General features: G+C 41.6%; 1 protein-coding gene across 4 annotated transcripts in view; it reads left to right on the top strand.

The window, feature by feature from the left end:
• The first annotated feature begins 565 nt into the window (after positions 1-565).
• PARP8 (poly(ADP-ribose) polymerase family member 8) overlaps positions 566-15,126 on the top strand; it is a 175,809-nt gene continuing 161,248 nt past the window's right edge. The window contains exons 1-3 of one of the 4 annotated variants that reach the window (XM_027605409.2): positions 566-784; positions 1,785-1,886; positions 2,824-2,878. In XM_027605409.2, the coding sequence (XP_027461210.1) occupies positions 1,796-1,886; positions 2,824-2,878 (146 nt within the window). In that variant the 5' untranslated portion in view covers positions 566-784; positions 1,785-1,795. Of the gene's footprint in view, positions 795-1,444; positions 1,887-2,823; positions 2,879-15,126 lie in introns of those variants that run through there. The other 3 variants (XM_027605408.2, XM_027605407.2, XM_035727635.1) reach the window with 3 other exon arrangements.

The following is a 15,126-nucleotide window of genomic DNA, read 5'->3' as shown; positions in this document are numbered from 1 at the left end:
GTACTGTATTGTAACTTTAACATCAGAGATGGCAGTGGTCTTCTTAAGGCGGAGTGTTTCCTCTTATAATTCACAATGAATGCCCTGTGTTCAAGGCTGTAGGGCAAATCATTTCATGTTTTCTTTCCTGCAAGATAAAGGGGTTGGAACATATGATTTCTCATTGCATTTATCTCTATGGAATCTTACGACTCTGTCAGGGATGACAGTCATTTCTAATTCTCCTACACATCATGTTGCCCATATCAGAATCCAGACTGGACCGATTCAGGGTCTGAGCCAGTTTGACAACTCTTGGGTACTTCTGCTGATAAGGAAGTTGACTAAGACTGTGGTAGGCATACAGAAATTAAGCTGCAAGGCACCACCATTCGTGCATTCAGCCAACATTCAGGCCTGCCTCCTATTTTTCAGGCACTGCACCAGGCACTGGGAATGCAGAACCAGATGAGACATGGTCTGCTCAGGGAAGCCTCCTCAGTGGAGGAAAAAACAACAAGAGAAGTGCCATTGGAGGCCTGTCCTAGGGTATATGGCAATATAGAGGCAGGACGGCTACCTCAGCCCTGAGGTGTCCTTAGGCAGAACAGGAAGTGAGGATCAGAACACTATCTCACTTCTAAACAAGACAGCAGGATCGTCGGAGCTTCCCCTTGACTGACTGGCAAAGGAGCGGCTTTTTAAAACAAGCCAAACAGATATCCATCTTCTAGGGAGACCCCGGCACGTGCTCCTTGATTCTGCCAATTTTTTATGGACGGAAATACCTAGGAGGGAAGAACTGGTGAGTCTTTGTAAGTAAGAGGAAGTCCCTGGAAAGGGGCTACATTTTCCTACCAGGTGTCCCGAAGGGACTGAACTACTTCCACCTGGGAGAAAAAGACTTTGGCAGTTCAGGGCACGGGAGGGTGTCTGTCTGGAGTCATTTCAAGGCTTTTTCCATCTTGCCTGATGTGGCAACAAGGAAAGATTTGTTCGTTTTATTTATTTTCAATTTTTAAAGATTTTTCTTTTCCCTTCCCCCCTCCCAGCCGCTCTGGTTTGGGTTTTCCATATGACTCATAATCCCTTCCGAAAGTGGAGTCGAATTCATAAAAGTGGTGGAAGGGGGGGGTGGCAGGCTGGGAGCCCCGGGTAGTCTTCACTACCTACATTCCCACTCAGCCCCCGGCGCGAGCGGCGGACGGGGGCGGGGACACCCAGCCTGCGCCCAGGATGGCGGATACTATTCACACCCCGGCGGCCGGGACCCGGTGACTGGGCGCGGGAGGGTCTGCAGCGGGCGGCGCTGCAGCAGCCTCTGCACGGCCGCCGCCGCCCGCGGGCGCGAGTGTGCGCGGGTGTGGAAGGCCGGCGTGCGGGCCGCGAGGGGTGTGCGCGCGTGAGGCGGAGCGGGGCTCGCCCCTCGCCGGCGCCCGCCGCCCCGCCGGTGATCGCTCTCCGGCCGTCTCCAGCACCCTTGGCCCCCCACGGCCGTTGGTCCGGGCGGGGGAGGGAGAAAGTGAGACTCGGTGTCATCACCATCCATTGTCAGGAGGGGAGGAAACTGGAATCCAGCAGTGGCGAGCAGCAGCTGGGCGGTCACATCTGGGAATGCAAAGCCGACCTCCCCCCCCCTCCTCCTCCACCACCTCCTCCTCTTTCACCCAGGATCACTTCCGAAACCACTTCGTCTTCAGCCCCTGCCTCGGCCAGAGGTTTCATTTTTAACTGAATATTTACGAAAGCTGGAAGCGTGCGAGGGGGGTGGGGTGGGGTGGAAATAGCGGCTGCTTCTTTTCCAGGGATTTATTTAATGGGGATGTGTTCAAGGCAAGAGCGAATTCAGAAGGATATCGACGTCGTGATCCAGAAGTCCAGAGCCGAGAAGGACTGCCTGTTTGCAGGTGAGTTCTCGCCTTTCCGGAGCCTCGCACCCAGCGCCAGCTTCCCCTGACCGCCCGCCGCCCCCCTTCCCAGGTCTCTGACCGCGACTTGTGTGGCTCGGGCTGGGGGTGGGTTGCACGTCCCCATTCCGGGGTTCATTTGGCAACAGCTGCTGCAGCGGGAGCGGGAGCCAAAAGGGGGAGGGGGCGCCAGCCTCTCCCCTGTTCCCCTCCCCCCACCAGTTTGGGGGGGCCACCAGCTCTGGGGGCTGAACCACGGTGGCCCGAGCAGGGGTCTAGGCGGAGGTGCCGTGCGTGGTCTTTTTAGTCCCCTGTGGATGCCCCGAGCGTCCCTGCCCGCCTCCGGGCTTTCAGCAGCGGCGGCCGAGCCGGGCGGGGAGGACCCGCGGGTTTGCGCAATGGGCTGAGCGGCAGCGGCCGGCAATGGAGCCCGCTGCGCTGCGCTACGGTGCGCCGGCCGGCTGCGCCCGGCGCCGAGGCCCCTGGGGGGCAGCGCTGGCCGGATCTCCGCGTCTTCAGCTCACGTTAGTCCCCTCCGACTGGCAGTACGTTGCCCCGGAAAGACAAGGGATTCCCGGGGTTCCCGAGGCGCCCTGCTCCCCTGCCTGGGGGTCGCCTTTCGTCCATTTTGCTCCCCCGGGAGAAGGATCGGATTTTGCTTTCTCAGCCACTAGCTCGGCTGGGGCCGCTTCCGGCCGCCCCGACCGGGAAATTCCCGCCGTTGCCATGGAACCCGGCACTTGTTGCGGGGGGCGGCCTCCCGCGGCACCCCACCCGGGGTGCGCAGCATCCCCTCCTGCGTGGCGCGGAGAGGGGACCTCGCGGTTCTCCAGCCCGCCAGGCCTTCCCTTGGTTCCACTAAATAGGGGGCCCAAGTCATGACCAAGGTGAAAAACCCACTCGAGGGGTAGCTTTTAACACGACTTTTCCGTTTCAGATTTCAGATACTCAGACTCCACCTTTACTTTCACCTACGTTGGCGGCCCCAAAAGGTATTTGTGTGTATAGAGTTGCTTCATTTCCTGTTCACAGGCTTGTGTTTCCTTTGTTCTTAGCATGTTCCGTGTTTGGGTATTTTTTTTTTTCTCTTGTTGCTGTCCTTTCGCCACATCCCAGGCTCGAGGTCCCCCCGTTTTAAATAAGAGGGGACATAAATATGTTTGCTTCAAGTGTTTCTAAGATCACGCCACGGCAATGAGCAGAACTCTTGCACTGCTCATGTTAAAGCTGTTACACTGTAGTAGCTTGCTCTTGAGACCTTTGGGGATTGATAGATTCAAGCGGGTGCAGAACCGGAATACTGGGTATGAAGTGAAATGCATAAAAGATAGATCTCACAAACTAGTTTGAACACAAGTAATAATTTTCCTGGTGAGTTGGGGCTGCGTGTTTCCATGTTTTCTGAAGGTTGACGTAAATATGCAGTCTGCCAATTCTCCATACTTTTTTTTTTTTAAGGAGCGGTATTTTGGTTTTCGCATTTAGTTTTGGAAAGGATTTGGAAGTTATATGTAGCTGGAGTGTATAACTTCTCTTCTTGAGGGGGAGGTATGACAGATGCATATATTAATACCAAATTGTTAACAGTGTGAAAGAAGTTCAAATCCAATTTTGTATTTAGGAAGTAGAGTGAAAATGAAAGGTAGCTTTTAAAATATGCCTTGCTGTCTTCACTTGTTAAGTTAGGATTTTCTCCCTTTTAGCCCTTTGGGGACACTGGTTTAAAAGAGCAGTGGCCACATACGAGAACTGTCAGAGATTTATCCTTGCTATTAGGACTTGACATTTAATATCATTTGACCACATTCCAAAATATTGCTTAGCTTAATGGAAACATTTATGAACATATAAATTGCAAAAGAAGCTTTCCTCTGTAAATACATTTTTTTAAGAGATTGGAATTAATGTGAATCTTTAAAATGCTTGGGATCTGTGCTGCAGTCTATATCAAAAAAGCTTTAATTAAAACAGTTATCACATTTCCCATATGTACAGCCTAAGCCACCTCAGGTTTGGTATATTGATTTGATTTACTGGTTGAGAACAGCACATATAACATGTACTTATTGGGAAAGAATAAAATTATAGTACTTTGTAATTTACTGTGGTACTATCATCCTTGTAGTTATGAATAAAAAGAATAACTTAGAGGAGATTCAGCTAAATTAATGCTGCTCCTACACTTACTATCCAAAGGAGGTTGGTGTATGACTAATATCCTTTTGGATTATTTTAACAGTTAAAATATGCCATGCGGCCCATTGAAAACATTCTCCATGCAATCAGGTAGATAGCTGCTTGAGTAGTCGGCTTAACAGTTACTGTGATTCACCCACTGAGAGGTGTGGCCTGGAGAATGCTCTGGGTAGCTTTTTCAACTAACTAGCTTATTTTCAATAAGATACTTGAATTCTTTTGGGCTCAGTTTACTTATCTGTACAATGAAGGAGTGAGCCACACACTTAATCTCTAAGATCTGTTAGATGTGGCAGTAAGATTCTTTATCAGCAAATTATTGAACTGGTGTTAACACAGCAAGAGGTGGAGAAGGTATGAATGCCTCAGGAGCAAGGCCAGGGGGGTTGGGATGAATAATTAACTGATTAAGATAACATCAGTTTTCACTGTAGGAACAAGCACCATGGTTGCTCTTATTAAAGTAAGAGATGTTTCGTTTTCTATGTAATCCTATTAAGGGATAGTATTTTCTTTTGTCTCTGGTTTAAATACCTGGGGCTTGTATATCTACTAAAGAAGACTTTAACTGGACTGTTCTATGATTGCTTTGTCTCCCTAAAAGCTTGTTCTACAAAATGATATATAGGTTGTTTTAGTATAATAATGATAATAATCCCTTTATGCATTTATAGCTGATGGCAGAGAAGACTTTTTTTTTCCCCTGAAGATAAAAATGCATTGTTTTCATTAACTACATTAGAATCTGATATTTATTATGTATTTCTCATTGTGGCATTTAAAACTGAGCATTTAAAATTTTTAAAAATCCTGCTGTTTTGATTGAAAGTGCTTATTAACTTATAATAGTGTATTAATAGTGTCATTTCCGGTAGACTTACTTCACCATTAAAGGAGGTGGGAATCTTAAGTAGAGATAGTACGGGATTATCTTGAATTATATTTAACTATCATTTCATCTAAGCCACTGAGAACATATTTAAGGATAATTTTCAATTCAGGTTGTAGATAAAACTTAATAAACCATTTACTCTTCCTCACACTTTCTAAGAACGAGTTACACTTTGTTCTAAAGGCAAAGGTTGACCTTACGTGTTACTATTCAAAAAAAGAAATAATATGGTGAATTTTTTTTACACTTTTTTTTATGTTTCTGTGCATAAGAGGAAGTGCCACTAGAGGCGACTGTGTCAGGGCTGGCCAGTGCCTGGTAAATTGACCTTTCATTTGGAGGTTGAAGGGCTTGTTAACATTTGCTGTTCTGCTGTCTTGGTGGACCTTAGGTGAGGAATAAGGGGGGAGTGGCTGGTCAGCTGGGAGACTGAGTTCAGTTCGTTTTCCCTAAAGAGAAGGTTCATGTAATCATTATATCCTCACTTTTGGACATACAGACTGAGCTCAGAGAGCTTAAGAAAGATGCTGAAATTTACTCAGTTCATTGAAGAAGCTACCATGTACACCCTGTCCTGTCACCCTCTCGAGACCTGTGCTCATTCCTCTACAGTAGTGTTCTCAGCCTCTTTGAACATGGAGCCACTTGGACATTAAAGGATCATGCAGATACTGATAGGAGAGTGATAGTTCTAGTGTCTTTTGATTGAGAAATAATGAGAAAGAGGTGTTAAATGTTATGAATCTGATTATTTATCCATCTGCAATGCTTAAAAATTTATGGTATATATACAGCTAGATTAATTTATTCTAGCAGTGGTCTTTGTAACACACCTCTGATTCCTGGACTTCTTGGAATAACTTCACAACCATCAGTGGTTCAGGGCCTGCCACGGGCACCTACCCAGTGCTGTTTCCAATTTCAGGGGTGTGCTGATGTCTGGCCCCGAATGTAGACAATTTGGAAGTTTATGCAAAAGTAATTCCTTCCCTGTACTTGTAATGCTTGTGATCTTCTGCCTCCTTTCTCCCTTATTGATTGATAGTAAAATCCCTAAGACCACAAAGGTTTGGGATTCTGGTTCTTCATCTCATTTGCAGTCAGTCTTGCAGTTAGTGGTGGAAGAAACAAGGGAGGAAGTGAGTAGTGACAGTGACTAGGGCTGGGAGAGCAGGCTGAGTCTCTGGTATCAGTGGTCCGCAAAGAAAGGACTAAGCAGGGTGAGCCCATTGGGCCTGGCCATAGACCCCTGTGGGACTCTCTGATTGTGAGCTTCCAGCAAGGAAAGTGTATCGTGAGGATATAATGGAGGTTTTAAAAATACACAAATAAAAAGTGTTTATTGTAAAAAAACCTTTTTTGTTAAAGAGAGAAGCCAAGAAAATAAGAACACATGATTTTTTCATTTCTATTAATGTGTTAGAATTTATTCTTTCAGAATTTTTATGTGTCTATATGCATGTAAAATATATGCATCCAGGGATTTTATTATACTCTTTTGAGACCTCAGTGTTTTTTTCACCCAAGAATATAACAATGTCTTCCCTTTAGAAAAGATATGAGACTAAAGAAATGTTTATTATTGAGAGTTTTCCAATCAAGGAGTGTGACTGCATGATAAGAACTCTAACTTTTATATTAGAAATTATTAATACATTAGAAACTTAATATCTGGCAGAATGTTCAGAATTGCCTATAGGTGTACACCTTTTATTGTAGGAATAGACACTTTTTCACATGCTCATGGGTAGAGTGACATCTTTTGAAGTATGTGCCCCCCCCCCAAGGATATTCTGTTCACATAACTGTTTTGGAGCATCACATGTAACACTAACAATAGCGTCCACAGTCCCTCAAATCACATGCTACCTCTTTTTCCTGGGCCTTCGCACATGCTGCAGAACACCCATCTACACCCTGTCCTCCCCACCCTGCCCTGTTTCAACCTTGGGAGGCCTTCATTGTTGGATCTTTGCTAAGGCAAATTCCCCTCTGAGGAGCCTTTCTTGGCATCCTCTTCCCTGTATTATCCTTCTAGGTATTTCTAAAACCATGTTGTCACATTGTGTTGTTAGCACCTGTTTACTTGATCATCTGTCTGACCTTGAGCTGCTTGGAGGCAGGGTCTGTACTATTCATTGCAGTTTCCCTAGCCCCTAGCTCCCTGCCTAGTACAACGTGTTTTTTGGATAAGTAGATGTTGATTCAATTATTAAACGAATGCTAAAAGGTCTTCTGGCAGGTGAGAAGCAATTTCCTAACTAAATGGCCAGGTATAGAGATAGTCAAATATTTCAAAAAGCCCCAAATCTGGTAATGTCACTTGCAGTAGAATTTCTTCAGAATCCAGAAGTTGCCCAGCCAAGTGATAAGCCCTGTGGCATGCTCAAATGCTTTTAGAAGACAGAAAGATAATGCAGTTGCTTAACATGATGAGGGAGTTAATGGAGACTGTGACACACTAGAGAGTTTGGACTCTAAAAGTATTTAATTCAGTTTTAAAAAATCAGTAGCGCTCTGGTGAACAAATTTTCTGGGGGCCCTAATCCACCTGGGCTCCCAATATTTCATTCCTTGCTCATGGGATGCCATGGAGAAAGGCAATCTACTTGATTACTAAAGTGCATTTGTTTTGACTTTCTTCGAAAAAAGTATATGTGGGTGCAGGAATGGGGGCATTGAGAGAGTGGTGAAGTAGAAAGAGCATCTCAAAAAGATTAGTCAGTTTTCATTGTGAAAGAATTACATACGCATTCGAGAAATCTTGAAATAATGCAATTATTTTGAAACCATCAAGTGCTTCTTAAGATGTCATAATGAAAAGAATGATCATTTTTTAAAACCAGAAATTAGCATGTTCCTCTTGGCCATGGGGACTTGCTTCTCAATTTTATACTGTATCAATTATTATCCAAAATAATGATTTTTTTTTTAAAAAAGTCTTTTCCTTGGAGCCCTGGAAACCTACGTTGGAAGCTGGGGTGCCTGGTGGAAGGGAGTTTGAAGGAAGCCAAATGAGTGAGTGAGATCTGAGCTTTCATATCCCTTTGTAAATTACAGCTGCTCTGGCTCTTTTCTGTACAGAATTTTTTTGAAGAAGATTTCATTGTTAAATGAATTTAAAAACCACTGACCTAAAACAACCACCAATTTAACATAACTATAACTCTGTTGAAACATATAGTAAAATATTTAAAGTCCACTTATTTCATGGATTAAGATAATACTCTTACTTGTATTTATTGGGCATAGTCTCTGCTATGCCTTTTGCCTGCCTTACATCCTATATTTGCAACAAAGACAAGTAGGTATTTTGTTAGCTATTTTACATTTTATAGCTGAAGACACTGAGGCTTGGGTGATTTAAATAGCTTACAGTTACTAAGAAGCAGAGTAGGGGTACGCTGCAGTGTGATCGATGTTTATGTAAGGTTTAAGGGGCTGAACTGGCATGACTAGGATGGCTGGGGAGGGATTGCTTAGTGGGATGCCCTCCAGGGGCTGTCCTGAAAATTCTGCTGGCTGGCAAGGGAAATGCCTGAGCCCAGGGCTGAGCGTTAGTAGCGAGAAAATTATGTACATTGGCTGTGGAATCCTTACACAAATATTGGGCCGACCCATTTAAATTCCCCATCATCTCTTTCAGCAGCAGTTTGAAAAATACATGCAAGAGAGCATTTATCAGTCCTAAAAATATTTTGTAATTCTCTGCACAGATTTGCTTTTGGGTAGATTGTGCTATATAGTAGATAAATCTTGCTTTAAGACAGATGCCCCTGACTCAGTATGGAATGGTTAAGTTACTGGCATGTCATCTTTTTCTCCTTTTCACTCGCTACATTTTTGAAATTCCATTTTCCAGGTACCCCCAGGGAAGACTAATAAGAAATATGCTTTTATTAATAAGGCTTGTCAGTCCTGTTTCATTGGGACATAATTTAGGTTTTCTGTCCAGTTGCCTAACTTAAATGCTGGACACTTCAACCCATCATATCAGAACAACCCATCACTTCCCCGTTAAACGAGACTTCTCTTCCCAGCCTTTTCCTCGTGTCACATCAGCTGAGCCACTCAGGAGGAATCTGTCTCAGGTTTCGTGTATCCCTCCTTCTTCATTTCTTTTGAGGCTTCAGTGGCTCTTTCTTTGAAATCATTGTGGGCATCTTCATCCCTCACAGTGTCAACATCTGGCCCGGGCCCTGATCACCTTGACTTAGGTCAGTCACTTTAACCCAGTGTTTTAAAATTCTTGCCTAACAGCTCCTCACCCGTCCAGTTCATTGATACCTGAACTCTTTTTTTTTTTTTTTTTGAAGATTTTATTTATTTGACAGAGAGAGGTACAGTGAGAGAGGGAACACAAGCAGGGGGAGTGGGAGAGGGAGATGAGCAGGGAGCCTGACGCAGGGCTCGATCCCAGGAACTGGAATCACAACCTGAGCTGAACTAAGGCAGATGCTTAACGACTGAGCCACCCAGGCGCCCTGATACCTGAACTCTTTTAATTATGAATTTCACCATAGCATTTTCCAGCTCAGAAGCGTTCAGATGCGACCACGGTTTCCGCCATATCAAATTGAAACCCCCATCCTTGGCTTTCTAGAGCCACCTTGCCCATCCAGTCGTATGTACTTCTCAGGCTTCCACTGTCCGCTTATTGACTCGGGTCTCTCCATTCAACGGCAGTTTGTATTTAGTGCATTAAGCATCCACAGTTGTTCAAGGTTTATTGACTGGTAGTTTCTGTGTCACATAATAACACAGGTTTGGATATTGAGATCATGATTTTTATTATCACACGTGCCAGTTCATTTAATCTTTTCTTTAACCACTAGTGGCATTTCTGTGAACATTTATGACGTATTTATGCTCAAGAAGAGGATAGAGTAAGATCATGAGTAGAACAGACTGAGAATGAGAAGACAGTGAAATCTGAGGACGATGGGATGAGAATATAAATAGATTGTTCCCAATCCATTACAGAATAATGGCAAGTTTTGGGTGTGGTTAATTTGCATATCGGTGACATCCCAGTTTATGGCTGATACCTTGTTGGTATTAGTGGAGGATGCCAAAGCACAACATTAAATTTAAAAGGGAATACCTTTGTGCAGTCAGATCAATTTTCCCTGTACAGAAATGAGCAGAAAGCTAGCTGCTGACTTTTTCCAAGATGGTTTCTTTTTGAACATTCTGAAATATAGATTGAAAAGATCATACTGACGGCCTGAAAGTGTTCTTAGGATTTCTCAACCAACTCAGAAGTGTTATAGTTATTTGGATTTTTATCATTGTTTTGTCTAAAAAACATGCATAGGTTGTTATCTAAGAATCACTTATAGAATATTTACTCTATAGAATGGAACCAGAGACTAATATAACTATATTTGTTAGGCTTTCACACCTATGAAGAATGAAGTTCAGGCAAAATTGGAAAACAAGCAAAAATGCTATTAAGGACAGATCTGTGTAAAAGAGAAAATGTAAGTCAAATAAAAAGTCACAAAAAATCAGTACTCTGTTTAAAGACTAGAATATAGTAAGAATTTCCTACTATTTTTTTTCCTACTATTTCTAAAAAGAGAGTAATATTTTTCTTACATTGTGGGATACCATTTCCCAAACTGTTTAATTAGGTGTTAGGTATGTGGCCAAATATGTCTGGGAAATGCTTAGTTAAACAATATTAAACATTTCTAATGGTTGGCTTTTTGGAGCTTTTTATATATTAGTATACATTATGCATATCCAAGAGGTGAATGAAGTATTCAGGGCTTCTCAGACTTACTTGCTTACAGATCTGGAACATCTTGAGAAAGTTGTTTTGTAGAAAATACTTTGGCAAACTCAGTTTTACTCATTAAAAATAGTTTTTGAGTAAACAGCAGTATAGTAGAAATAGAAATTGCCAATTCACAATTGAGCCCTGAAGAATTTACTTTCAGTAATTTTTGTAGAACTTGCTTTATCACCAGGAAAGCTTTGGTTAAAGGCATTTGACATTTCATGCCACTGACTTTTCTACGTGAGGATTTATTTCTCTGGGTCTCTCACTGTCATCAGTTGTGTTGAATCCATTTATGATAAGAGCTTTCAACTATTCTTCATCAAAGCCTTGAAGTTAGCAGGGCCCACTTTGGTACAGGATTAGAAGTCAGCCTCATAAGGAAGTGTTAGAGATAATGATTTTGTGTAGCAGAAGTACTCATTATGTCCTCTTAAATTCTGTCACTTTGGCTGCAGTAGGGCTTCTTAGTGAGCAATCTGATGTATATACTTTTGGAGAAATTTGTGGTGAGGGAAATATGGAATTTATCTACATGTTTCTTTTTTTTTGATAAATTACATCTAGAAATCAATGAGGGCATTTATTTTATGTATTTTCCTGCTAGTCACCAAATGAGAAATTTACTGAAGGAGTTTTAAAATATTTCTCAGAATTTTTTAAACATGAGTCAGGAAGCAAACTTTTTTTTTTTTTTGGGCAGTTGTCAGTCATTACACTTTAGGAAGCCACATGCTACTTTTGGTAACACATGAATGGAGAATGAAACTGGTGCTTCCAAGCACAGTCCTGTGGACACAGTGTCATGTATATATTGAAAATGATTCACGTTAACAGCAGACCTGTTCCTACCTATGTGAACACTCCGTAGCTTTTGTGATTTAGGGAAACCACTGGAACCCCACACATACTGAAAATCTAGTAAATTCTAGGTTTTTCATTTTGAAATCAGTGTGCAAAATCTTAAGTGAGTGAATTCATGATTGTGAGGATACGTTTGTCAGTCTGTCTGTATCTGTGTCAGTGATCTTAAGAACAAAGTCTTAGATACTGGAATGTGGAAGACCTGAGCAGAATGTAAAGATCTGCTTCATGGGTAAAAGCTGATGCAGTCATCATTTCTTATTAAAATGCACCACAGCTCGATATGCAAAAAAAAAAAAAAGGCCCTCTAGCTGCAAAGTAGTCATTACTTTATTATCACCACAGAATTTGATATGATTTCTCTAGTGAATGGCCAAATTCATTTTTAGTTAACTAAGAAAAAGTTTGAATAACTCACTGTGAGCCAAATTCTCTCCTGTTTCTTTTTGGAGCAGTCCATCCTTATGGGAAAACCAGCTTAGAATGGTGATTTAAGTGAGTTTCAATTAATATGAGAATTGCATATTCTTGGCTGAATTTGACGCCCAAATGATAAAATTTGGAGCAAGAAAGATTTTAAACTTAGTTTTTTAAAAATCATACTAGTTTAGGGGTTAGTTGGTTAACAGTCTAACTCTTGGTTTTGGCTCAGGTCATGATCTCATGGGTCGATTGATCGAGCCCTGCGTGGGGCTCCGTGCTCAGCAGGGTGTCTGCTTGAAGATTCTCTCCCTCTGGCCCTCCCCACACTTGTACGCGTGCATGCATGTGCTCTCTCTAGCTCTCAAATAAATAAACAAATCTTTAAAAAAATGAAATCATACTAGTTTGATTTTCTTTTTTAAATGAGGTGTAATTGACATATAACATCATATTTGTTTCAGATGTACAATATAATGATTTGATATTTGTATATATCATGAAATGATCAGCACATAAGTCTAATTAAGATCTGTCACCACACATAGTCACAAACATTTTTTTTCTTGTGATGAGGACTTTGAAGATCCACTCTCTTCGCAACTTTCAAATACGCAGTATGGTATTATTAACTATAATCACCATGTTGTACATTATATCCCCATGACTTAATTGTAACTGGAAGTTTGTACCTTTTAATCCCCTTCACTCATTTCTCTTACCCCCACCCTCAGTTTGATTTAATGTGAGCTTTCTGTGTTGACTTCCTATGTCATTAATGTAAAATTTCCAGTGTCCTCAATTCTCGATGTCCAACATACACAAAATCCTTGCCAGCTGTAGGTAATTGGCAGGGAAAAATCCACTTAGGGCAGTAGTTTCACAAAAGGTTTTTTAAAACAGAAATGTGACGTTTCCAGTCTTTGGGGGTACATTCTGTAAAGTGTTACATTTCAGATGCACTTTTAAATGAAAATACAGGTGCTTACCACTACGTACCTATTAGAGTGGCCAAAATCCAGAACATTGAGGACACCAGATATTGGCGAGGATGTGGAGCAACAGGAGCTCTGGTTCATTGCAGGTGGGAGTGCAAACTGGTACAGCCACTCAGAAGACAAAAGTTTGGCAGTTTCTTACAAAAACTAAACATACTCTTGCCATACTATACAGTAGTCACACTCCTCTGTATCCATCCAAAGGAGTTGAAAACTTAGGTTTACGCAAGACCTGCACATGGATGTTTATAGCAGCTTTATTCAAAGCTGCCAAAACCTGGAAGCAACGGAAGCAACCAAGATGTCTTTCAGTTGGTGAATGGATAAATCACCTGTGATACATACAGACAGTGGAATATTATTCAAGCACTAAAAGGGAATGAGCTATCAGGCCTTTAAAAGACATGGGGGAAAGAATTCCTATGACTAAGTGAACGAGTCCAGTCTCAAAGGCTACAGACTGAATGATTCCAACTATATGACACTCTGGAAAAGGCACACAAGTATGGAGATAGTGACAAGATCGGTTGTTGCCAGGGGTGACAGGAGAGGAAGGAAAAAAGAGGTGGAACAGGATTTTTAGGGCAGTGAAGCTATTCTGTATTCTATACTATTCTATTCTACATGCTCTATAGTCTGGTACTATAATGTGCATAAGTGTCATACATTTTTACAAATTCATAGAATGTACAACAGCAAGAGTGAACCCTAGGGTAAACTATGGACTCTTGGTGATAATGATGTGTCTCTGTGGGTTCATCATCAGTAACAAAGTACCACTCTGATGGGGGATGTTGATCACGGGGCAGGCTCTGCACATGTGGAATAGAGGGTAGATGGGAAGTCTCTGTATATTCTGCTTGATTTTGCTGTGATCTCCAAACTACTCTAAAAATTAAAGTCTATTAAAAAAATAGACAAGAAAGGCAGGTGCTTGCCAAGACTTTTTCAACTTCTAAATAAGGACTCTGATTAGAAGTTTAAGAATTTCTTTTTTACTTAACACAGGCATATAAATTTGAATTAGGAAAATATAAAACTAGCTATTTATTTTTATTAAATTGCCTTGGCACAAAACTAAAATGAATAGCCTGTATTACAGATTTAGTATGTAGCTAATTCCATAGAGAAAAAAAAAATCACCATTTTAAATTAGATTTTCTATCAGTGTTTTTCAAATGTAGATTATAAAACTATACTAAACAAGAATATTTCAAGAAATACTAATAATTATTACAGAAATTCCATGCCTGCTAATTTTTTAGTCCCCAAAGAAATACATAATGCCAGTGCACTTCTCAAATAAAATCAGTAGGAGTTGGTGTTCTAAGATACTTCTGTGGCTGAATGCTGAGCATAAACACAAAACATATTTGAAATGTGTATGCTGTTGTGTGTCTTTCACACATGATACATGCCTGCATACACAGGCATTGATATGCACATACCTGCAAACATTGAAATTGCAATGCATTTTAAGTTTTCCTCCTAAACATGCAAAGATAACCTTCCAAACTACATTTGCAGACATGAAGAAAATAATATACCTATTTCTTTCTCCCTAACCACGCCCCGCCGCCACCAACTCCCAGCATGCACAGACCACGCACAGACACGCAGTGCTCAAAGACAGAAAGTATTGAGAATTGAATTACACTGGAAAATAAGCAGACGAGGGACACCTTATAGGTGAAAAAACATCTGACTATGGCTTTTAGAACCACCCTAGACATCCATAATTCTTATACATAAAATTCTTATGAGTCCAACTTTAAGTTGGATTGTGTTTACTTATTAATTGTAGTCTAAGTATTTTTCAGGGCTTATGAAATTGCATTTTATATTTTCCAAAGGAAGTTTGTCCATTGTTAGTTGAGTGATAAGATTATTTTAAAAATTCTTTGTGACCCATAACGTTACAGTGCGGTATAACAGAATGGACAGATTGATTTGGTTTCTTTTTAAACAACCAAATGGCTTATCATCTCTGAAATGGTAGTAATTTTGCAAGGTTTTTAGGATTGAACTTGATAATGCGCTTGGAAGGGGGTCCTGAAGACTACTCTCAGGCTCAGTGGTTTGCTA

The sequence above is a fragment of the Zalophus californianus genome, chromosome 5 (assembly GCF_009762305.2).
Source record: "Zalophus californianus isolate mZalCal1 chromosome 5, mZalCal1.pri.v2, whole genome shotgun sequence".
NCBI lineage: Eukaryota > Metazoa > Chordata > Mammalia > Carnivora > Otariidae > Zalophus > Zalophus californianus.
This window is presented reverse-complemented; position numbering and strand designations above follow the sequence as displayed.